Here is a 23,903-nt window from a genome sequence, read left to right as displayed (position 1 = left end):
CGCTGTCTCTTCAGTGACATCGTCTCAGCTGGGAGAGATTTGAGGTGAGAGGGGATGTGTGGAACAGCATTAGATGAAGTTTCTTCTGGTCTGATAGTATACCACTTCAGTGCTCTAACACTTCCGTTGGAGGAGTGAGGCCAGCATTGCACACCAGGCTGTCACAATTGGATGACGTGGTGGCTTAATGGTTAGCACTGTTGCCTCACAGCGCCAGTGGCCAGGGTTCGATTCCTGCCTCAGGCACCTATCTGTGTGGAGTTTGCACATCCTCCCCATGTCTGTATGGATTTCCTCCGGGGGGTCCAGTTTCTTCCCACAATTCGAAGATGTGCGGGTCAGGTGAATTGCCCATAGTGTTAGGTGCATCAGTCAGGGGTAAATATAAGTTAGGGGAATGGGTCTGGGTGGGTTAATCTTGAGGGTTGGTGTGAACTTGTTGGGCTGAAAGGCCTGTTTCCATACTGTAGGAAATCTAATCTAATCTAATGTCTTTGATGAATAGAAGAGGGTAAAAGTGCTGAAAGTAAGTCAATTGCAGAGTGCCAGATACTAACCAACGCATGCTACCACATGTGACAGTTTACATACAGGATTTCTGATGGAAATGTTGACAGGCAGTTTTATAGTAGAAGTATAAGTAAGAATTGTTAATGGGAAGTCCTTGACAGGAGGATCATGGACTGACAGGTTTTCATTAATCCTGTATTAGATTGGAGATTAACAAGAAGCAGTAGAGTAAACTGGTTCTATTTCTCACAGGAGAAGGAGGCATTTCAGTTTTGGCTGAAGATGGGTGTGGATGGACTGAGTGTGTCAGGGATTGAGGAAGTTCTAACTTCGGTAAGTGTGCCTGACCCCTTTCTTGGATTTACACCCCCCACCCACCACCATGCAGTGCTGTTGACAGTTAGTGTATTTGCTGCATTGACTGTGTGGTACTCGCAAATAAACTGCAAGGTGGCATGAGGTATCCCACCACAACAACCACCTTCACAACACAGTCCCTGTCCTGCAGTGGAAGTGGGGAATCTGCTGCATGGTCTCACCAAGAAGAGAGCCCCCTTACTAACCAGAGTTGGAGGAACCTACCTCCTCCTCTGCCTGTGTTGTTTTCTCAGTCCCGCTCTCTCTCTCTTGATCTCTCTCTTTACCACCCTGGCTGAAGCCTGGCTGTCTGAGTAATGTCATCTTCATTTAAATTGCTGGCTGAGTTTTGATTTCTTGTTGAAATTGTTACAGGCTCCCCACAGAGTGATTGAGTGGCAGAACCTTACCAAGAATTTCTCTGGGAATGATGACCCAAGGTAAGGAACAGTCTTGTCACAATACCAGCTCACAGCATGCACCATTTGAGACATGTATACACACCAGCCGATCTCTTTAGTGCCTTCCATATTAATATTTAGTTATTGTCCCCCAGGATTTTCATTGCTGGTACAGCCATTTCTGAAAATGAGGAGATTCTGCAGCTGTTAAATCGATCAGATACTGACCTTTTCTTCAGTTACTATCTCCGACAAATCCTTTTGGCTTCGAAGCCTCCAGTTGCAAGGAGTGTTCAGCAAAGTGTGGAGAACTACATTGAGAGCTGCGGCAAGTCCTGGCCAAGCTGGGCGGTATGTAACCTGTGGTGCAGTGGTGCCTCCTGTGGTGCTCCGGTCCGAATGGAGTGGGCTGTTGTTTGAGTTAGCGGGTTATATTTAGGGAGGGAGCTGTTGACTGATTCATGTGTTGTGGCTAATACTGATGCTCAGTCTGTGTGCAGCTTTCAGGTTACGAAATGGGTCACATGGCATCGTCGATACAGCAACACCTTCATGGACTGGTCCACATGATGCTCTTCACGCTCCCTGGGACTCCTTTTATTTATTATGGAGATGAGATCGGCTTGGAAGACAACCAGGTACGGACACTGGTTTGTGGTGGGGGGGGGGAGGTGGAGAGGGAGGAATAGGTTGGAGACAGGTGGATGAGGAGATGGTGAGGGGCTTCGTGCTGCAGGGCCTGTACAAAGGTTACAAACTTGATAGAAATTAGGAGCAGGAGTAGGCCATTTGGCCCTTCGAGGCTGCTCTGGCATTTATAATAATCACATCTGATCATCCGAATCAATAGCCTGTTCCTGCTTTTTTCCCCCTTATCTTCTGATCCCTTTCGACCCCAAGTGCTAAATCCAACTTCACCATTTTAAAATTGTATAATGTTTTGGCTATGACTATTTCTGTGGCAGAGGATTCTACAGGCTCGCTACACTATGGATGAAGTCAGTTCTCCTCTTCTCAGTCCTAAATGGTTTACCTGGTATCTCTAGGTTGTGGTCCCTGGTTCTGGACTCCCTGGCTATTGGGATCCCCTGTCTAGTCCTGTTCAGATTTTACAGGGCTCTGAGATTCCCCCCCCCCCCTCATTCTTCTGAACAGTGCAAATATATTCCCAACCGGTTCAACCTCTTTACATAGGTCAATCCCACCATCCAGGGATAAGTCTGAGGATTAGGAACTAAAAACGTTGCAGCCCACTAATGGTTGCTGACTGTGTTCCCCACAGTCTCACTCAATCAGAACGAAGTCATCAACTTGAGGCTGTCAGGCAAGTTGCTCTCTTGAAAGTGATTTTATGGAAAGAACAGAGTGGAGGCACTGGTGGGTAAGGTCTTTGTAGTGTCCTGTGGGCAATGTCCCATGATTGATGTCTCTATGATCAGATGATTTGGGAACTTGTGTGGAAATTGAGTGACTCCCTTTCTTGTATCATGGACATTACATTGTGGATTCTGTGTTTAATTAGTTCTGACTGTTTGCCTTGTGTGTTGTCTGCAGGTACACAAGGGAAATGCCCCGTGGATGCTATGGAATAATTCAGCAAATGGAGGCTTCACGTCCAAACCGAGTTTTCGTGAAGCCCCACTGTTAAATCAAACAGTCCAGGTTAGTGTTTCAGTTACCTCACTGGTTTTATATTTACAACCTTTTTAATAAAGAACAAAATACACTCTCTACTATCATGTCTGCCTCTCTGACTGATCCTTGCTAGGATACAGCTCCCATACACACTGACTCTCATGAGTACAGGCTGTCACACACACAGACACACACACACACACACCCTGACTCTCACTGGGGTACAGGCTTTCTCCGATACACACGCTGTCACTGGGATGTGCATACACACACTCTGACTCTCACAGGGGTATGGACCGTCTCTTCCCTCTCCCTCTCCCTCTCTCTTTTGCCCTACCCCAACCCACTGGGGTATTAGGCCATGTGCTCTCCCATGCTGTAAAGTGCTCTGCGGACCTGAATGGTTGATTTAAAATGCTTTGAAGTTGTTTTCTTTGCTGTCTCTCTATAGGGTCAGAAATCCCCTCCATCTCTCCTGTCTCTGTTTAAGAAGCTGAGCTTGCTGAAAATCAAGGAGCGATCATTACAGTTTGGCGAGTTCCAGTCTGTCTACAGCAAAGGAAATGTCTATGGATACACTCGGGTCTGGGACCAAAGTGACCGGTTCCTTGTCTTGGTCAACCTCGACACCCAGTCTGCAGTGGTGTCGCTGGTGGATAGCTCCCTCCCAGCCAAAGCCTCTATTGAGCTGAGCTCAAACACTGAGAGGTCAGAGGGACAAATCAGCTTGACTGATCTTCATCTGAATGCAGGAGAGGGTCTGCTGTTGAACTTCCCTTATGTTGCATGAGATGCTCACACCCCCTCACACTGACCCCAAGTGTAGCAACAGACCTTGGGGATGGGATTAAATTCTCAATCTTTTACTCTCACATTCCATGGTTAACATGTTTTCTGGTTTAATTGTATTCCTCAGTAATTGCAGTTTCTTTCTAAAGTCCCTTGTGGAACTTATGATTAACTCCTAGCTCTTGTCACCCATAGAGCGACAGAGTCTGACCACTTGCATCTTCCTGATGTGGTCTGTGCATTTTGAAAGTAAAACCCGCACAACTTCCCAAAACCTTAAAATCGCACTGTACTGTCCTGGACTGAATTGTGATAGTTTTCATCATGCAGTACCTTCCAGGGTTGATTCTGTTTAGTAACTTTGTGCATGTGGAAACAGCAAAGTTGTTTTTTGTTGTTAATTAAATGTTCAGCATGGCATGCCTTCTGTTCACTTGTTTTTCAAAATCTGACTAACGTTTTTGAATTTTTTATATCTTTTGTTTCAATAAATCATTTTGAAAGAAGGCTCCTGATCAAAAGACCTCTTTTTTTTTATTTTTATTTTTTTTTTTTCATTATTGAGTCTGAAGGTTTCCCACTGGGCCAGTACAGAGGGAGAATCACTGTCCGAAAAGGCCAGCCCCTCAGTCAAGTACATTAACTGGCTATTTACCTTATTGCTGGTTGCAGGAGCTTGCAATGTTCAATTTGGCTGTGTATCCAACAATACAAACAAGTACCTCAGTGCCCTCCTCACTGTTTACCATCAGTTGGGACAGACAACCTGAGGTTTTTAAAGATACCACGTAAGTGCACATTGTGAGGAAGAGTTGAGTTGGTGGAGGTTTGGTGACAGAGTTTCTGACCGCTGGTGTCTCAAATGGGTTTTGCATTTCTGCTTAAATCTTTCTTTTGCGTTTGTAATCTTCAGGGTGGATAAGGGGAAACTTGTCAATGTAGTTTATTCAGATTTTCAAAAGTCATTTTAAGATGTGACCCAAGATTGTCCCACAGCATTCAGGCTGATTTGGTTGGAGATCACATTATCAGAATGGGTGAGGAATTGGCTAATGAACTGAACATTCGTAAAATGTTGCATTTTTAGATAGTTGTGACTCTTGTCTGGATATGGCAATGAGACGAAGTATTTATTTGATGGGAGGGTCCTCTTTGACCAAGTTTTAACTTTAGGTTTCATCGGTGTTAAATTCTCAATAATGAACTTGCCTCATCCATTATTAATATAGGAGTAGGCCGTTCAGCCCTTGAGCCTGTTCCACCAGTCAAGGGGATCACGGCTAGCCTGTGGCCAACTTCCATATACAGAACAACCTTTGTTATCCAAACATCAGTTATCCAAATATTGGATTATCTGAACAAGATCTCAAGGTTCTGTAAAAACATTATCAGTTATCCAAACAAAATACTCCACGCCTGTCTCGTTTGGATAAGTGAGGTTGTTCTGTACCTGGATTTGATGATTCTAACTACTTTAAGTATCTGAATAGGAAAGGTTTGGAAGGATGTGGGACTAGTTTACTTTGGGATTATGTTCAGCATGGACTAGTTGGACGGAAGGGTTTATTTCTGAGCTGTATGAGTGACTTGCAAATGTGCCTTTGCCCCTTTTTTGATGAACAAGCGATAGTCTTTCTCAGATTTCATAGAATCCCTACAGTGTGGGAACAGGCTCTTCAGCCCTAAAAGTCCACACCGACTTTCTGAAGAGTAACCCAACCAGACCTGGTCCCCTAGCCTATTATCCTACATTTACCCCTGCGTAACGCATTTAACCTTCACATCCCTGAACACTATGGGCAATTTAGCATGGCCAATTCATCTAGCTTGCATACCTTTTGGATTGTGGGAAGAAACAGGAGCACCTAGAGGAAACCCACGCAGACTCTGGGAGAATGTGCAAACTCCACACAGACAGTTGCCGGAGGCTGGAATTGAACCTGGGTACCTGGTGCTGTGAGGCAGTAGTGCTAACCACTGAGCCATATGCCACCTTATTTAAATTTAACTGCTCTTGCAAGGACTGCTGTTCATGGAAGAGAATTCTAAATCTCTCCCACCCTTTGTGTGTTGAAGTGCATCCTAATATCACTCCTGAATGGTCTAGCCTTCATTGTCAGACTATGCCAATAATTTCAAAATCCTCAACCATTGGAAATAGTTCATCTTAACATAATCCTGTCTTTTTCTGTTAATATCTTGAAGAGAGCACATTGGTTTATTTTGGAGATGGAAACATTGGATTAGTGTCCAGAGAGGAGTTTCACAAAGTTTACAGTGGGTGCTGAGTAGTTGAAGGTCTCCTTGAGTGCAGAGGAAGATTTGTACTGCAGTCACAGTACTCAGTAAGAATGGCTATTTATTATTTGCAAACAATAGATTCTCACCACTGGTAAGCAACTACCAAAAAACTATAAACCACACACATGTATGCAGTCAGAAAAACACTGGTGTGTTGGATGGAAGAGGAAAAGGTACTGAGGAAATATTTCAACTGCACTAATCCTTGGCATTCAATTAGGTGTCTGCCTTCTGTTTCTGAAGGAGTTCCTTTGCATTCTTTTGATGCTTCTAAAGGAGGCACTCAGCAATTTGTTCGCAAATTATAAAGACTGTGGCTTATTGGTTAAAAACAACAGCTGACAGCTTGGGTTAAAATATCCATTTTCTCTTTAGCTTCAGGTGAGAGGTCTGACAGCTTCTCACTGTATGGTTCATACCCACATGTTGTCAGCTACTCTGAAACCAGTCAGCTCTCTGTAGCTGGCCAAGTCTCACTTTGTACACATCTCTAGTGCCCTGCTATTGGTTTGCATTATCCCCACTGCTCACAAAACAGCACTGTAGCAATCACTTTGGATGAGTTACAGCAGCTTGCCTTTTAATAGGTAAGCAGTTCCATTCCCTGTCTTTTATAACAAAATGATTCTTTTCCCAATTCAGGCCCCAGTCACAAGTGAAGTGATGTGGTCTTTACAGACCTCCAACCTTATCAGATCAAATTGAAACTTACAGAATAAGATCAAATTGAAACTTACAGAATACCAAAAGGCCTGGATGGAGGATGTTGAGATGTTTCCACTAACAGGAGAGACAAGGACCTGAGGGCGTAGCTTTAAAGTAAAGGGAAGACCCTTTTAGAATGGAGAGGAGGAGGAACTTCTTCAGCCAGAGTGGTGAATCTATGGAATTCATTGCCACAGAATACTCTGGAGGCCAGGTTATTGAGTATACTTAAGGCAGAGAATGACAGGTTCTTAAGTATTGGGGGTTACAGGGAGAAAGGCAAATGGAGTTGAGAAACCTATCAACCACGATTGAATGGCGAAGCAGACTTGATGGGCCGAAGATAAAACCATTTCAAAAATGCATTTTGTCACAAGACATAGTACAGAAGTAACACCATATGAATTGCATTCATTTATCTCATGTTCCTCATCACCCAACCAAATAATTTTATACAATCTGGGTATTTCCTAAACCTTTAACAGAACCTGTCATTTCACTCTCTGGACAATTCCTCTGCAGTTTGAAGATCTTTGCCAGCAATGTGAATCAACTTTACAGTAAATGATCGAAATGGAAGACTTTGTCTAAACAGTCTCTTATTTTGAGTTTAAACCTTTTGCGTGAAAGCCAGTGGATTAGGATCAGTGTTTCTCTCTGTTATTGTGTCAGACCTAGACTTCAAAAGCTTGGAGAACTATTTACAGTCCCAAAGTCTCATTTTCTACTGTAGAGTATTTCTTACCATCCTGCTTTAGTTTTTTAGAGAAATCCGCTGCTGGCTTTTCTATTCCTGACTCCTCATTGTGCAAAAGCTGATACCTAGCCACAAGTCACACAATGATTGAACTGCAGAAAGAGACCATTCGGCCCCTCCTCCATACATTGACTGTTCAAATAAGCATTGTTCCCATATTCCTGCATCCCATTTCTATCCAAATAACCATCCAGTGCCATCTCAAATTGAACCTGCCTCCACCACAGTTCCAGTCGATGCACTCCATCCCTATATCCTTGTCGAGTGAAACAGTTTTTCCTCGCATTTTCTTCTTTTACAAAGTACTTTCAAGTTGTGTGCTCTCATTCTCACTTCTTTATATGGAAGCAGTACAGCTACTGTATGCAGATCTCCGATGACTCTGAAAACTTCTATCAGATCTCAGCCTATTCCCAACCTCTTTGAGGTTTCTCATCTCTGGAACCATTCTTGTAAATCTCTTCTGTAACTCACTTCAGCACTCTCTCCAATGCTTTATAACATCTTGCCTATAATTTTGAGCACACAACTGTACACAATACTCCAGATGAGATCTAACCAGTGCCTCAAATCAGTTCACATCATCTCCTTGTTCTTGTAGTCTACGTCCCTGGTTAAAAAAGCCTGAGGACATTGTATACTTTATTAACTGCTTTCCCCACCTGCCCTGCCACCTTCAATGACCTGTGCACATATACCTAGGAGAAAGTGAGGACTGCAGATGCTAGAGATCAGAGCTGAAAAATATGTTGCTGGAAAAACACAGCAGTCAGGCAGCATCAAAGGAGCAGGAGAATCGACGTTTCGGGCATGAGCCTTTCTTCAGGATTCCTGAAGAAGGGCTCATGCCCGAAACATCGATTCTCCTGCTCCTTGGATGCTGCCTGACCTGCTGTGCTTTTCCAGCAACACATTTTCAGCTGTGCACATATACCCTCAGGTCCCTCTGCTCCTGCACCCCTTTTAGAATTGTACCTCCTATTTTATATTGTCTTTCAACATTCTCCTGACCAAGGTGTATCACCTCACATTTCTCCTCATCTGTCACCCACTCCACCAACCCGTCGATGTCAATCTCTCACCAATTCACCCACTCCACCAATCTGTCAATGTCCATCTGAAGTTCCACATTGTTCTTCTCACAGTTTGCAGTTCTTCCAAGTTTCGCATAACCTGCAAACTTTGAAACTAACCCCTATACACCAAGATCCAGATCATTAATATACATCAAGTAAATCAAGGGTACCCATACTGACCCCTGGGGAATTGCACTGCAACCCTTCCTCCAGGCTAAGAAATATTAATTGACACTTACTCTCTCAGGATGTACATGTATTTGGAAAGGCAAGGACTGATTAGGGATAGTCAACATGGCTTTGTGCGTGGGAAATCATGTCTCATGAACTTGATTTGAGTTTTTTGAAGAAGTAACACTGAGGATTGATGAGGGCAGAGCAGTAGATGTGATCTATATGGACTTCAGTAAGGTGTTCGACAAAGTTCCCCATGGGAGACTGGTGAGCAAGGTTAGATCTCTTGGAATACAGGGAGAACTCACTATTTGGATACAGAATTGGCTCAAAGGTAGAAGACAGAGGGTGGTGGTGGAGGGTTGCTTTTCAGACTGGAGGCCTGAGACCAGCGGAGTGCCACAAGGATCGGTGCTGGGTCCATTACTTTTCATCATTTATGTAAATGATTTGGATGTGAATGTAAGAGGTATAGTTAGTACGTTTGCTGATGACACCAAAATTGGTGGTATAGTGGACAACGAAGAAGGTTACCTCAGATTACAATAGGATCTTGATCAGATAGACCAATGGGCTGAGAAGTGGCAGATGGAGTTTAATTTAGATAAATGTGAGGTGCTGCATTTTAGGAAAGCAAATCTTATAATCTTAATGGTAAGGTCCTAGGGAGTTGCTGAACAAAGAGACCTTGGAGTGCAGGTTCATAGCTCCTTGAAAGTGGAGTCGCAGGTAGATAGGATAGTGAAGAAGGCGTTTGGTATGCTTTCCTTTATTGGTCAGAGTATTGAGTACAGGAGTTGGGAGGTCATGTTGCAGCTGTACAGGACATTGGTTAGGCTACTGTTTGAATATTGCATGCAATTCTGGTCTCCTTCCTATCGGAAAGATGTTGTGAAACTTGAAAGGGTTCAGAAAAGATTTACAAGGATGTTGCCAGGGTTGGAGGATTTGAGCTATAGGGAGAGGCTGAACAGGCTGGGGCTGTTTTCTCTGGAGCGTCGGAGGCTGAGGGGTGACCTTATATAGGTTTACAAAATTATGAGGGGCATAGATAGGATAAATAGGCAAAGTCTTTTCCCAAGCGTGGGAGAGTCCAGAACTAGAGGGGAAAGATATAAAAGAGACCTAAGAAGCAAATTTTTCACTCAGAGGGTGATACATGTATGGAATGAGCTGCCAGAGGATGTGGTGGAGGCTGGTACAATTGCATTTAAAAGGCATCTGGATGGGTATATGAATAGGAAGGGTTTGGAGGGATATGGGCCGGGTGCTGGCAGGTGGGACTAGATTGGGTTGGGATATCTGGTTGGCATGGACGAGTTTCCATGCTGTACATCTGTGTGACTCTTTCCTATCACTCAGCCCATTTTGTATCCATGTTGCTACTGACTATTTTAAATCGATGACTTGTAACTGTTGTGGACATTATCAAATGCATTCATGTAAACCACAGCAACAGCATTACCCTCATCCAGCTTTTCTGTTGGCTCTGAAAAAGAAACTCCAGACCTACACTACATCTTCATGAAATCCTGACCTTGTAAAATACCTATTTATTGACGCTTGCATTTTCCTACATGACCTGCCTTTGGAATTTCGTGTCACTTGCGATATCAATTTGCAATTTTTAAAAACAATTCATGATACGAGGGTGTTCTTGGGTAGAACAACATTTATTGCCTATCTCTAATTGCCCAGAGGGCAGTTAAGGGGCATGGTTCTGGTGTCGCCCATAGGAGGTTTCCTTCTCTAAAATGTCATTAGTGATCTAACTGGGTTTTTCTTAACAATTGGCAAGGGATTCATGGTCATCATTAGACTCCTAATTCCAGATTTTTATTGGATTCAAATTCTACCATGGTAGGATTTGAACCCAGGTCCCAGAACATTGCCTGGATCCTTGGATTAATTACCTGGAGATATTACCAGTCGGCCATCACCTCCCCTAATATCTGAATGGTACCACCACTTGTTAAATAATCATCCATTCTTTATCTACAGATCTCTGAAGAACTATACACTTCTTCATCAAAACACCCATTTGACAATAATAACAGCTGGGAACTCCTTCAGTCTCAGCGTCAGTGTGAACTGGTTAAGAATCCTCAGTCCTTTGTTCTAACAGTCCTTTTACCAAATCAATTCCCATTCAAAAATGGAAGTCAACTAAAAAATGTAGAGTCTATATTATACTTTGCTTTTCTAAGTGCATTTTTAACGCTTCTTCAAAAACAAATTCCAGCATTTTCAACAGCTGGGGTCAGGCTCAGTGAACTGTAGTTCCCCATTCTCTCTCTCTCTCTCTCTCTCTCTCACTCCCCCCACCCACTCTCTCTCTCCCCCCCCACCCACTCTCTCTCTCTCCGATTCTCTTTCTCTTCCACTCTCCTTTTCTCCCATTCTCTTTCTCTCTCTATTCTTTCTTGAAAAGCAGTGTTACATTTGCCAACTTCAATTCTTCATTAGATTAGATTAGATTAGATTACTTACAGTGTGGAAACAGGCCCTTCGGCCCAACAAGTCCACACCGCCCCGCCGAAGCGCAACCCACCCATACCCCTACATCTACCCCTTACCTAACACTACGGGCAATTTAGCATGGCCAATTCACCTGACCTGCACATCTTTGGACTGTGGGAGGAAACCGGAGCACCCGGAGGAAACCCAAGCAGACACGGGGAGAATGTGCAAACTCCACACAGTTGCCTGAGGCGGGAATTGAACCCAGGTCCCTGGCGCTGTGAGGCAGCAGTGCTAACCACTGATGGGACTATTCATTTAATATATCACCATCACTGCAGCCATGTCTTTTTCAAGCCCAAGCATAGGCCATTTGGTCCTATGGATTCATCAGATTTTGCCCCCTCAGTTTCTCCATTTCTTTTCCTGTTAATATTGATTTTTCCTCCCTCTTTTTAACTCCTCGGTTAGTGTTTATTTCTGAAATGGACCGTATGTCTTTTGCTGTGAAGACAGACAAATATATTTCTTCCATACGTCAGCCATGTACTCATTCCCCACAATAATTTATCCTGTCTCAGCTCCAAGGGACCAATGTTTATTTTTAGCTACTCTCTTTTACATTCTTTTAAAAGTTCTTACAATCTATCCTTCTATCTGTGGCTAGTTCACCCTTACTTTGCCCCTTTTTTATTACTTTTTTTGCTGTCCCTTTGCTGGGTTCTGAAACACTCACATTTCTCAGACTTGTTTAATTTTACAATATTATGAGCCTCTTCTTTAAACGAACATAATCCTTACCTTGAATGAGAAGCCCCAAATCTTGAAGTATCCTTAATTTCCTGAGTGAGCCATGGATGGGTCTTTCTGACTGAATTTTTGTTACTCAATTGAACATGTTCACTTTTATTGAACATTTTGAATTATTTCTTTAAATATTTTCCTTGTTCATTTACAGCCAACCTAAGTCAGTTCTCCTTTTATACCAATGTAATTAGCTTTAAAATTCTTGTTTGTTTAGAGTTTGTCACTTTCAAACTTAATATGGAAATCAATGATGTTGTGATCACTATTGCCAGTGGATCTTTTACAGCAGCATTCCTAAATAATTCTTCTTTGTTACACAATACTAAATCTAAGATAGCTTTATCCCTCGTCAATTCCACAATGGGTTGCTCCAAGAAATTGTCACACAGTATTCTAGAATTCCATCTTGTCTACTTTTGCTTGCCCCAGCCTCCATGAAGATTAAACTCCACTACAATTTTCACATTGCTTTTGTTCACAAGCCTCAGTAACTTATTGTTTACAGCTCTGTCCAATATTTTAACTGGTCGGTGGTCTATGAACTAGTTGCACCAGTGTTTTCTAACTCTTGATCTTCTTACTTCCACATGGATTGATCCTCTGGGGGTGGCACGGTTGCTTAGTGATTAGCACAGCTGCCCCTGAATGCCAGTGACCCAGTTTGATTCCAGCTTTGGGTCACTATCTCTGTGGAGTTTGCATGTTCTCCCTTCAGTCCAAAGATGTGCAGGCCAAGCGAAATGGCCATGCTAAATTGCCCATGGTATTCGGTGCATTAGTCAGAGGGAAATGGGTCTGTGTGTGTTACTCTTCGGAGGGTTGGTGTGGACTTGTTGGGCGAAATGGCCTGTTTCCACACTGTATGGAATCGAATCCACTGAGAAAGGCTCACTTGACCCAACACATTAACTCTGATTTCTCTCCACAGATGCTACCAGACATATTGAGTTTTCCCAGCAATTTCGGCTCTACTTCTGATAGGTCCTTTTTCATTAATGTCTTTATGTTATTTTTTACAATCAGAGCTACTCTTCCTTTGCCATTCTTTCTTTCTTTCCAAAATATGGATTTACCTCAAATTTTTATTTCCTACACTGAATCACATTGTAACCACAACTCTGGAATCATGTCAGAACAGATATGTTAAAGTTTATTGAAAAATATCTGTGTGCCACTTGCTTAGCTATCATATTGCAGAAGCATTGAGATAAAAATAATACTTAACTTAGTTTTTACCTTTTTTTCCATGATAATCTTATTTGCTGATTGTCAATTTTTGTTCAACTCTTTGTCCTTTCATCCTGCTTGGTTAGCATTGATGTAGTCTTCTGACCTTTCTGATTGGATTTTTAAATCACTCCTCCCCCCACCCTCCCCATAACTACTAACTGGATCACTTGTAGTACCTGCAGGCTAATCTTTTGCGATTCATATCCAGAGATGTTTTCTGGACAAATAGGGTAGCCACTAGAACTTTAAACCTGTGAGTCAGGGGCAAGGGAAAGGGAAAGCAACAGGAAGTATGGTTATAAAGGAGGTGAGCAGCAGGTTAGCATGTATGAAGGAGGGTTTAAGTTCAAGGCAGACTATGAAAGAAGCAAAAATGAAGGCTAACTCAGGAGATATCAGAGATGTTGTAAATCATGAGGGTAAGCAAGCTAGCATAAGGGTACTTTACCTGAATGCTCATAGCATTCGTAATAAGGTCGATGAGTTAACGGCACAAATCATTGCGAATGAATATGATTTGGTAGCCATCACAGAGACATGGTTACGGAATGGTCATGACTGGGATTTAAGTATCCAGGGATACCGGACTATTTGGAAGGACGGACAGGAATGCAAGAGAGGTGATGTAGCTCTGATATTCAAGGACGACATCAGGGCAGTGCTGAGAGATGATATAGGTTCTGTGGAGCATGACGTCAAATCCATTTGGGTGGAAATGAGGAATTCCAAGGAGAAAATATCACTGATAGGTGTAGTTTATAAGCCACCAAATAATGACATTACATTGGGGTGGGCAATAAACAAGGAAATAACTAATGCCTAAAAAAATGCTATGGCTATTATCATGGGGGATTTTAATCTGCAGGTAGATTGGTCGAACCAACTTGATCAGGGTAGCCTTGAGCAGGAGTTCGTTGAGTACATGGGTGACAGTTTTCTTGAACGGAAGAGGAAGCAAGCTATCCTAGATTTGGTCCTGTGTAATGAGACAGGAATAATTAATGACCTCATGGCCAGGGATCTTCTTGGAAGGAATGACCACAGAATGGTTGAATTTAGATTACAGATAGATATTGTGAAGATAGAATCCAATAGCATTGTCCTGTGCTTGAATAAGAGGGCCTATGATAGAATGAGGGAGGACCTGGCTAAACTGGAAACAGAGACTTTATAGTGCTACAGTTGACAAGCAGTAGAGGACCTTCAAAGAAATTTTTCGAGGTGCTCAGTCAAAGTATACTCTGGTGAGAGGGAAGGACTGTAAGAGGAGGGATAATCTGCCAGGGGTGTCTAAGGAAATAGGGGAGGCTACCAAAGTGAAAGAGAAGGCAAACAAAGTGGCCAAAAAACAGAAGATTGGGAAACTTTAAAGGTCAACAGAAAACCACAAAAAGGGCTATAAAGAAAAGTAAGAGAGTATGAGAGAAAAACTAGCACAGAATTCAAAGACAGACAGCAAAAGTTTCTATCAATATATAAAATGAAGGGTGACTAAAGTAAATGTTGGTACTTTAGAGGGTGAGAAGGGGCAGTCAGTTTTGGGATATGATGAAATGGCTGAGGCATTGATCAGGTACTTTGCATTGGTCTTCACTGTGGAGGATACTAATAACATGCCAGTAGGTGACGAAGAGATGAAGGTCGGTGAGGACTTGGAAACAATTATTATTACAGAAGAGCTAGTGTTGGGCAAACTAATGGAGCTAAGGATAGACAAGTCTCCTGGTCCTGATGGAATACATCCCAGGGTACCAAAAACAAAATGGTGGGAGAAATAGCAGGTGGACTAGTGATAATTTTCCAAAGTTCACTGAACTCTGGGGCAGTCCCAGCAGATTGGAAAATAGCAAATGTGACGCCACTGTTTAAAAAGGTGACAAAAGATGGGGAATTATAGACCAGTGAGCTTAACTTCTGTAGTGAGGAAGATACTTGAGTCTATTGTCAAGGAAGAGAAAGCAAAAGAAATTGTCCCATTTGTGAGAAGATTTGTAGCTCGGGTGCTCGTTGTTGTGGTTCTGTTTGCCGAGCTGGGAATTTGTGTTGCAGACGTTTCATCCCCTGTCTAGGTGACATCCTCAGTGCTTGGGAGCCTCCTGTGAAGTGCTTCTGTGATCCTTCCTCCGGCATTTATAGTGGTTTGTCTCTGCCGCTTCCGGTTGTCAGTTCCAGCTGTCCGCTGCAGTGGCTGGTATATTGGGTCCAGGTCGATGTGTTTGTTGATAGAGTCTGTGGATGAGTGCCATGCCTCTAGGAATTCCCTGGCTGTTCTCTGTTTGGCTTGTCCTATAATACTATCAACAAAGACTGCATACTCAAACTCCTGGACCTGTGCCTCACAACACACTTCACATTCAACAGCCAAATATATGAACAAATTAACGGCACACCCATGGGCTCACCCATCTCTGGACTCATAGCAGAAGCTGTAATGCAAAGATTAGAACAAACAGTCTTACCGCAAATTCAACCCAAACTCTGGGTCAGATACGTGGATAACACCTTTGTAATCATTAAAAACACAGAAATAGAAAACACACTGGATCATCAATGCCACACTCACAGGAATCCGATTCACTAGAGAGGAAGAAAAGGACAACTAACACCCATTCCTAGATGTGATGGTACAGAGAACACCAAACAGAGAATTCACCACAAAGGTATAGAGGAAAGCCACACTCACAGACCAAGTCCTGAACTACGAAAGCAACCACCCCAACTCACACAAACGAAATTGCAATGAGACACTATTCAAAAGGGCCACAACACAAGGCAGCACACCAGAACTGCAAAAAGAGGAAGAAGAACACCTCTACAATGTATTCGCCAAAAACGGATACCCGCACAATTTCATCAGCAGATGCCTCAGGGAAAGACAACGGAATGAGGACATGCCACAACCCAAAGGATTAGCCACACTACCATACATCAAGAGCATTTCCGGACTTACAGCCAGACTACTGCGACCACTAGGACTCATAACAGCACACAAACCAACAGCCACTCTCAGACAACAACTCACCAGAACGAAGGACCTGATACCCCAACATGAGCAAAACTAATATAGTGTACAAAATCCCATGCAAGGACTGCACAAAACACTACATAGGACAAACAGGAAGACAACTAATGATCTGTATCCATGAACACCAACTAGCCACGAAACGACACGACCAGTTATCCTTAGTAGCCACACACGCAGATGACAGGTAACATGAGTTCGACTGGGACAACACTACTATTATAGGACAAGCCAAACAGAGAACAGCCAGGGAATTCCTAGAGGCATGGCACTCATCCACAGACTCTATCAACAAACACCTGGACCCAATATATCGGCCACTGCAGCAGACAGCTGGAACTGACAACCGGAAGCAGCAGGTACAAACCACTATAAATGGTTTGTACAAATGGTTTGTACTAGAAAACAACACACAAGCGCTTCACAGGAGGCTCCCAAGCACTGAGGATGTCACCTAGACAGGGGACGAAACGTTTGCAACACAAATTCCCAGCTCGGCGAACAGAACCACAACAAATTGTCCCATTGTACAGACGCAGCATGGGTTCATGAAGGGCAGGTCATGCTTCACAAATCTTTTGGAATTCTATGAAGACATTTCAAGGAAGGTGGACAATGGGGACCCAGTGGATGTGTACATAGATTTCCAAAAGGCCTTGACAAGGTGCTGCGCATGAAGCTGCTGCATAAGATAAGGATGCATGGTATTATGGATTAATTATGAGCATCGATTTAGAGGATTGGTTGACTAACAGGAAGCAAAGAGTGGGGATAAATGAGTGCTATTCTGGTTGGCAATCAGTAATTAGTGGTGTGCCTCAGGGATCAGTGTTGGGACCACAATTATTTACAACTTATATAAATGATTTGAAGTTGGGGAGCATGTATGCAGTGTCAAAATTTGCCGATGACACTAAGATGAAAGATCAAAACGTGCAGAGGAATCTCTTCTGGGGTAGAAGTGACCTGCACAAGAAGGACGGATTGCACCTAAATGGGAAGGGGACTAATATACTGGCAGGGAAATTTGCTAGAACTGCTTGGGAGGATTTAAACTAGTAAGGTGGGGGGGTGGGACCCAGGGAGATAGTGAGGAAAGAGATCGATCTGAGACGGGTACAGCTGAGAACAGAAGTGAGTCAAACAGTCAGGGCATGCAGGGACAAGGTAGGACTAATACATTAAACTGCATTTATTTCAATGCAAGGGGCCTAACAGGGAAGGCAGATGAACTCAGGGCATGGTTAGGAACATGGGACTGGGATATCATAGCAATTACAGAAACGTGGCTCAGGGATGGGCAGGATTGGCAGCTTAATGTTCCAGGATATAAATGCTACAGGAAGGACAGAAAGAGAGGCAAGAGAGGAGGGGGAGTGGTATTTTTGATAAGGGATAGCATTACAGCTGTGCTGAAGGAGGATATTCCCGGAAATACATCCAGGGAAGTTATTGGGTGGAACTGAGAAATAAGAAAGGAATGATCACCTTATTGGGATTGTATTATAGACCCCCCCAATAGTCAGAGGGAAAATGAGAAACAAACTTGTAAGGAGATCTCAGCTATCTGGAAGAATAATAGGGTGGTTGTGATTGGAGATTTTAACTTTCCAGACATCGACTGGGACTGCCATAGTGTTAAAGGTTTAGATGGAGAGGAATTTCCTAAGTGTGTACAAGACAATTTTCTGATTCAATATGTGATGTACCTACTAGAGAAGGTGCAAAACTTGACCTACTCTTGGGAAACAAGGCAGGGCAGGTGACTGAGGTGTCAGTGGGGGGAGCACTTTGGGGCCAGCGACCATAATTCTATTTGTTTTAAAATAGTGATGGAAAAGGATAGACCAGATCTAAAAGTTGAAGTTCTAAATTGGAGAAAGGCCAATTTTGACAGTATAAGGCAAGAACTTTCGAAAGCCGATTGGAGGCAGATGTTCGCAGGTAAAGGGATGGCAGGATAATGGGAAGCCTTCAGAAATGAGATAACAAGAATCCAGAGAAAGTATATTCCTGTCAGGGTGAAAGGGAAGGCTGGTAGATATAGGGAATGCTGGATGACTAAAGAAATTGAGGGTTTGGTTAAGAAAAAGAAGGAAGCGTATGTCAGGTATAGACAGGAGAGATCGAGTCAATCCTTAGAAGAGTACAAAGAAAGTAGGAGTATACTTAAGAGGGAAATTAGGAGGGCAAAATGGGGACATTAGATAGCTTTGGCAAATAGAATTAAGGAGAATCCAAAGGGTTTTTACAAATATATTAAGGACAAAAGGGTAACTAGGGAGAGAATAGGGCCCCTCAAAGATCAGCAAGGCGGCCTTTGTGTGGAGCCACAGAAAATGGGGGAGATACTAAATGAGTATTTTGCATCAGTATTTACTGTGGAAAAGGATATGGAAGATATAGACTGTAGGGAAATAGATGGTGACATCTTGCAAAATGTCCAGATTACAGAGGAGGAAGTGCTGGATGTCTTGAAACGGTTAAAGGTAGATAAATCCCCAGGACCTGATCAGGTGTACCCAAGAACTCTGTGGGAAGATAGAGAAGTGATTGCAGGGCCTCTTGCTGAGATATTTGTATCATCGATAGTCACAGGTGAGGTGCCGGCAGACTGGAGGTTGGCAAACGTGGTGCCACTGTTTAAGAAGGGCGGTAAAGACAAGCCAGTGAACTATAGACCGGTGAGCCTGACCTCGGTGGTGGGCAAGTTGTTGGAGGGAATCCTGAGGGACAGGATGTACATGTATTTGGAAAGGCAAGGACTGATTAGGGATAGTCAACATGGCTTTGTGCGTGGGAAATCATGTCTCACAAACTTGATTGAGTTTTTTCAAGAAGTCACAAAGATTGATGAGGGCAGAGCAGTAGAGGTGATCTATATGGACTTCAGTAAGGCGTTCGGCAAGGTTCCCCATGGGAGACTGATTAGCAAGGTTAGATCTCATGGAATACAGGGAGAACTAGCCATTTGGATACAGAACTGGCTCAAAGGTAGAAGACAGAGGGTGGTGGAGGAGGGTTGTTTTTCAGACTGGAGGCTTGTGACCAGTGGAGTGCCACAAGGATCGGTGCTGGGCATTCTACTTTTTGTCATTTACATAAATGATTTGGATGCGAGCATAAGAGGTACAGTTAGTAAGTTTGCAGATGACACCAAAATTGGAGGTGTAATGGACAGCAAAGAGGGTTACCTCAGATTACAACAGGATCTGGACCAGATGGGCCAATGGGCTGAGAAGTGGCAGATGGAGTTTAATTCAGATAAATGCGAGGTGTTGCATTTTGGGAAAGCAAATCTTAGCAGGACTTATACAGTTAATGGTAAGGTCCTAGGGAGTGTTGCTGAACAAAGAGACCTTGATGTGCAGGTTCATAGCTCCTTGAAAGTGGAGTCGCAGGTAGATAGATAGTGAAGAAGGCGTTTCATATGCTTTCCTTTATTGGTCAGAGTATTGAATACAGGAGTTGGGAGGTCATGTTGCGGCTGTACAGGACGTTGGTTCGGCCACTGTTGTAATATTGCATGTAATTCTGGTCTCCTTCCTAGCAGAAAGATGTTGTGAAATTCGAAAGGGTTCAGAATAGATTTACAAGGATGTTGCCAGGGTTAGAGGATCTGAGCTACAGGGAGAGGCTGAACAGGCTGGGGCTGTTTTCCCTGGAACTTCGGAGGCTGAGGGGTGACCTTATAGTGGTTTACAAAATTATGAGGGGCATGGATAGGGTAAATAGGCAAAGTCCTCTCCCTGGGGTTGGGGAATCCAGAAGTAGAGGGCATAGGTTTAGGGTGAGAGGGGAAAGATATAAAAGAGACCTAAGGGGCAACTTTTTCACGCAGTGGGTGATACGTGTATGGAATGAGCTGCCAGAGGATGTGGTGGAGGCTGGTACAATTGTAACATTTAAGAGGCATTTGAATGGGTATATGAATAGGAAGGATTTTGGAGGGATATGGGCCGGGTGCTGGCAGGTGGGACTAGATGGGGTTGGGATATCTGGTCGGCATGGACAGGTTGGACCGAAGGGTCAGTTTCCATGTTGTACATCTCTATGACTGTGAAACTTTGCAGAGGAACATATACATTGAGTGAGTAGGCAAAGATCTGGCAGATTGAATACAATATTAATAAATGTGGTTATGTGTTTTGGTAGGCGTAACAGAAAAATAGATTATTACATGAATAATAAAAGGTTGCAGCATGCTGATTTGCAGAGGGACCTGGGTGTCTTTGTGCATGAACCGCAGAGGTTGGTCTGCAGATACAACAGGTAATTCAGAAGGCAAATGGAATTTTTCCAGCAACACATTTTCAGCTCTGATCTCCAGCATCTGCAGTCCTCACTTTCCCCCAAGAGAGCATGGCCTCAAGATTAGAGGTTTAGAACTGAACTAAGAAGGAACGTCTTCACACAATGGATTGCTAATCTGTGGAATTCCTTGTTCAGGGAAGTAGTTGACACTACTTCAGTTAGTGCTTTTAAAGCTAAGGTAGATACTTTTTTTCAAAAATAAAGGAATTAAGGGATTGAGTGAAAACACGGGTTAAGTGGAGCTGAGTCCATGGGAGGATTATCCATGATTTTATTGAATGGCAGAGCAGGCTCGAAGGGCCGGACGGCCTACTCCTGCTCCTGGTTCTTATATTCTCTTAGCATGTACATTCTGCGCCTGTGTGCTTCCCTCCGCTTCACCTGATCAAGGAGCAGCGCTCTGAAACCTTGTGATTTCATACAATCCCTGGTGTTGTGTGATTTCTGACATTGTCCATCCGAGTGGTTGAGGTGAATTGTATTTGGTTGTGGTTTGGGGGCACAGTGTCCTTGTATATATTTCAACCAGGGAACCAAGGATTACAGGGGCAAAGGGCAGGAAAGTGAACCTGAGCAATACCAGATCAGGCATAATCCCATAAAGAACAGGGTCAAGCAGCTAAATCCAATTGTACATAACAAACCATGATGAGGCGCTATACAAATGCAACCTACAATCGGCTGTTCACTTCCGGGTACCGCCCTCGGGTCATATTCCCGCGAAGGCCACGTGGGTCTGACAGGTCCGCCCATAGAGTGCATATTGTTTCCGGTTGTGTCACGTGCCTCGGGCCTGTTTCCGGTTACATCACATGCTCGGGCCTGTTTCCGGTTATATCACGTGCTCTGGCCTGGTTCCGGTTATATCACGTGCTCGGGTCTGTTTCCGGTTATATCACGTGCTCGAGTCTGTTTCCGGTTATATCACGTGCTCTGGCCTGTTTCCGGTGCTCGGGTCTGTTTCCGGTTATATCACGTGCTCTGGTCTGTTTCCGGTTATATCACGTGCTCGGGTCTGTTTCCGGTTATATCACGTGCTCTGGCCTGTTTCCGGTGCTCGGGTCTGTTTCCGGTTATATCACGTGCTCGGGCCTGTTTCCGGTGCTCGGGCCTGTTTCCGGTTATATCACGTGCTCGGGCCTGTTTCCGGTTATATCACGTGCTCGGGTCTGTTTCCGGTTATATCACGTGCTCGGGCCTGTTTCCGGTTACCTTGCTGACTCTCTCCACTCGCCATGTCCGCTCTCCTCCGGGGCCTGATGGGCCGTGCCGCCCCGCTCCGCCCGCCCTTCACCATTGCCCGGGCCCGGCTCAACAGCAAGGCGTCCGACAGCGAGATCGGGCCCGCGGTGAGTCCACCCGAGAGGCCGCGGACCCTCCGACAGCGCGACACTCCCTCAGTCCCGGCCCCCGGAGTCCCGGGGGGGGGATGGTCCCTCCCAGAGTCCCGGGGGGGGTCGGTCCCTCCCAGAGTCCCGGGGGGGGTCGGTCCCTCCCAGAGTCCCGGGGGGGGGGGTCCCGGGGGGGGTCGGTCCCCCGAGTCCCGGGGGGGGTCGGTCCCTCCCAGAGTCCCGGGGGGGTTCGGTCCCCAGAGTCCCGGGGGTGGGGGATGGTCCCTCCCAGAGTCCCGGGGGGGGGTCGGTCCCTCCCAGAGTCCCGGGGGGGGTCGGTCCCTCCCAGAGTCCCGGGGGGGTTTGGTCCCCAGAGTCCCGGGGGTGGGGGATGGTCCCTCCCAGAGTCCCGGGGTGGGTCGGTCCCTCCCAGAGTCCCGGGGGGGGTCGGTCCCTCCCAGAGTCCCGGGGGGGGTCGGTCCCTCCCAGAGTCCCGGGGGGGGTCGGTCCCTCCCAGAGTCCCGGGGGTGGGGGATGGTCCCTCCCAGAGTCCCGGGGGTGGGGGATGGTCCCTCCCAGAGTCCCGGGGGGGGTCGGTCCCTCCCAGAGTCCCGGGGGGGTTCGGTCCCCAGAGTCCCGGGGGTGGGGGATGGTCCCTCCCAGAGTCCCGGGGGGGGTCGGTCCCTCCCAGAGTCCCGGGGGGGGTCGGTCCCTCCCAGAGTCCCGGGGGGGGGGGGGTTCGGTCCCCCGCGTCCCGGGGTGGGGGGTTTGGGTGATTTGGGGTAATTGCTGACCATTGCTTTCTCCCTCTCCTTCCCTCAGGCGACCCTATTCGCTATCACCCTGTTTTCGGCTGTGATTCTGATTCCGGGGAGCTGGTTTCTATCTCATGTCAATGACTACAAGAAACGGGAATGAGGGTGATCCACAGCCTGACTGTGGTATATGAGGAACCATAACCCTCTCTTCAACACTCCAACCATTCTGTGAGCCTGGCCCTTGGCCACCGACATTCCTTTGGCTGTCTCCTTCAAGATTTATTTCTTAATGCGACTTGTGAAAATTTGTTGTCTTGGAGTGGTCTCTGTTACAATAAAGTTTATTTAAAATGACTGCAGAGGGTCTGTAACTTGCTGTTTTGGGGAGTGCATTTTGTCTGATTGTGTGTATGTGTGAAGCTGACACATTGGTTTCTTAGCAGCAGTGTTTGGAGAGAGTGATGATATGGAGCAGCTCTTTGTGAAAAGGCAGTGACTGGTCATGGACTCCCTCAGCCTCCTTGTTCTGCTCAGATGTCTGTGGCTTCGGCCATCACTTAACATCAACACAGACCAGCTCTCCACAGTCAATGTTTTAGGCAGGAAGGATGGCTATTTCATTGTTCTGTGAGTGGGTCTACAAACCAGAAGAGTTTGACAGTGTTGTCAAGGAAGATGTTAATTTATTTGTTGACAGCAGAGAGTTGTTAGGCCAGAGCGTATCCATCTTACTTTGCAGAGCTCAGTGTCATTGAATCACGTGTAGGGAGTTATTGTCCAAAACACTGGAAATGAGCAGCACTGGGCCAGAGGCACATAGTGTTTGTCTGCTTCCCTGGTTGTATAACTTGTAACAAATTTCCTTCAGTCAAATTTTATAAAGTGATCTCCCCATTCTAGGTTTGAATATTCTATGGGACACTGAAATCGAAAGGGTTGAGGTACAGGAAACGAGGGTGGTTTTTCCATCAGTGTGTCTCACTGAATTAAAATATTTGACAAAAAAGCATTCAGTAGGACATGAGCTAATTGCTGTGATCAGGAACACCGCCTGAAAGAAACAACGAGGAACAGTACAGCACAGGAACTAGCCCGAAACGTCAATTCTCCTGTTCCTTGGATGCTGCCTGACCTGCGTTTTTCCAGCAACACAATTTTCAGCTCTGGTCCATCAAGGCTATGCTGATGTATGACACATTTCTAAACTAAAGATCACTTGCCTCTATGCAGTCCCTGTCCTTCTATTCCCTGTTTTTAAATAGATGTGAGGTGCTAC

General features: G+C 44.9%; 1 protein-coding gene and 1 long non-coding RNA gene across 2 annotated transcripts in view; both read left to right on the top strand.

Annotated features, from left to right (window-relative positions):
• Nucleotides 1–4,199, top strand: part of LOC140457160 (amino acid transporter heavy chain SLC3A2-like) — a 5,677-nt gene extending 1,478 nt beyond the window's left edge. Inside the window, exons 3-8 of the mRNA XM_072551221.1 lie at nucleotides 763–843; nucleotides 1,243–1,307; nucleotides 1,424–1,619; nucleotides 1,769–1,906; nucleotides 2,823–2,930; nucleotides 3,355–4,199. Coding sequence (XP_072407322.1) covers nucleotides 763–843; nucleotides 1,243–1,307; nucleotides 1,424–1,619; nucleotides 1,769–1,906; nucleotides 2,823–2,930; nucleotides 3,355–3,693 — 927 coding nt within the window. The 3' untranslated portion in view covers nucleotides 3,694–4,199. The remainder of the gene's footprint in view (nucleotides 1–762; nucleotides 844–1,242; nucleotides 1,308–1,423; nucleotides 1,620–1,768; nucleotides 1,907–2,822; nucleotides 2,931–3,354) is intronic.
• A 17,162-nt stretch (nucleotides 4,200–21,361) lies between these two features.
• Nucleotides 21,362–22,981, top strand: LOC140456850 (uncharacterized). Its single transcript, XR_011953180.1, has 2 exons — nucleotides 21,362–21,887; nucleotides 22,692–22,981. It is a non-coding gene; the product is annotated as an uncharacterized lncRNA (long non-coding RNA).
• Nucleotides 22,982–23,903: the final 922 nt, after the last annotated feature.

The sequence above is a fragment of the Chiloscyllium punctatum genome, chromosome 31 (genome assembly GCF_047496795.1).
Source record: "Chiloscyllium punctatum isolate Juve2018m chromosome 31, sChiPun1.3, whole genome shotgun sequence".
NCBI classification, from domain to species: domain Eukaryota; kingdom Metazoa; phylum Chordata; class Chondrichthyes; order Orectolobiformes; family Hemiscylliidae; genus Chiloscyllium; species Chiloscyllium punctatum.
Note: the sequence above shows the minus strand (reverse complement) of the source record. Positions and strands in the feature narration are given on the sequence as shown.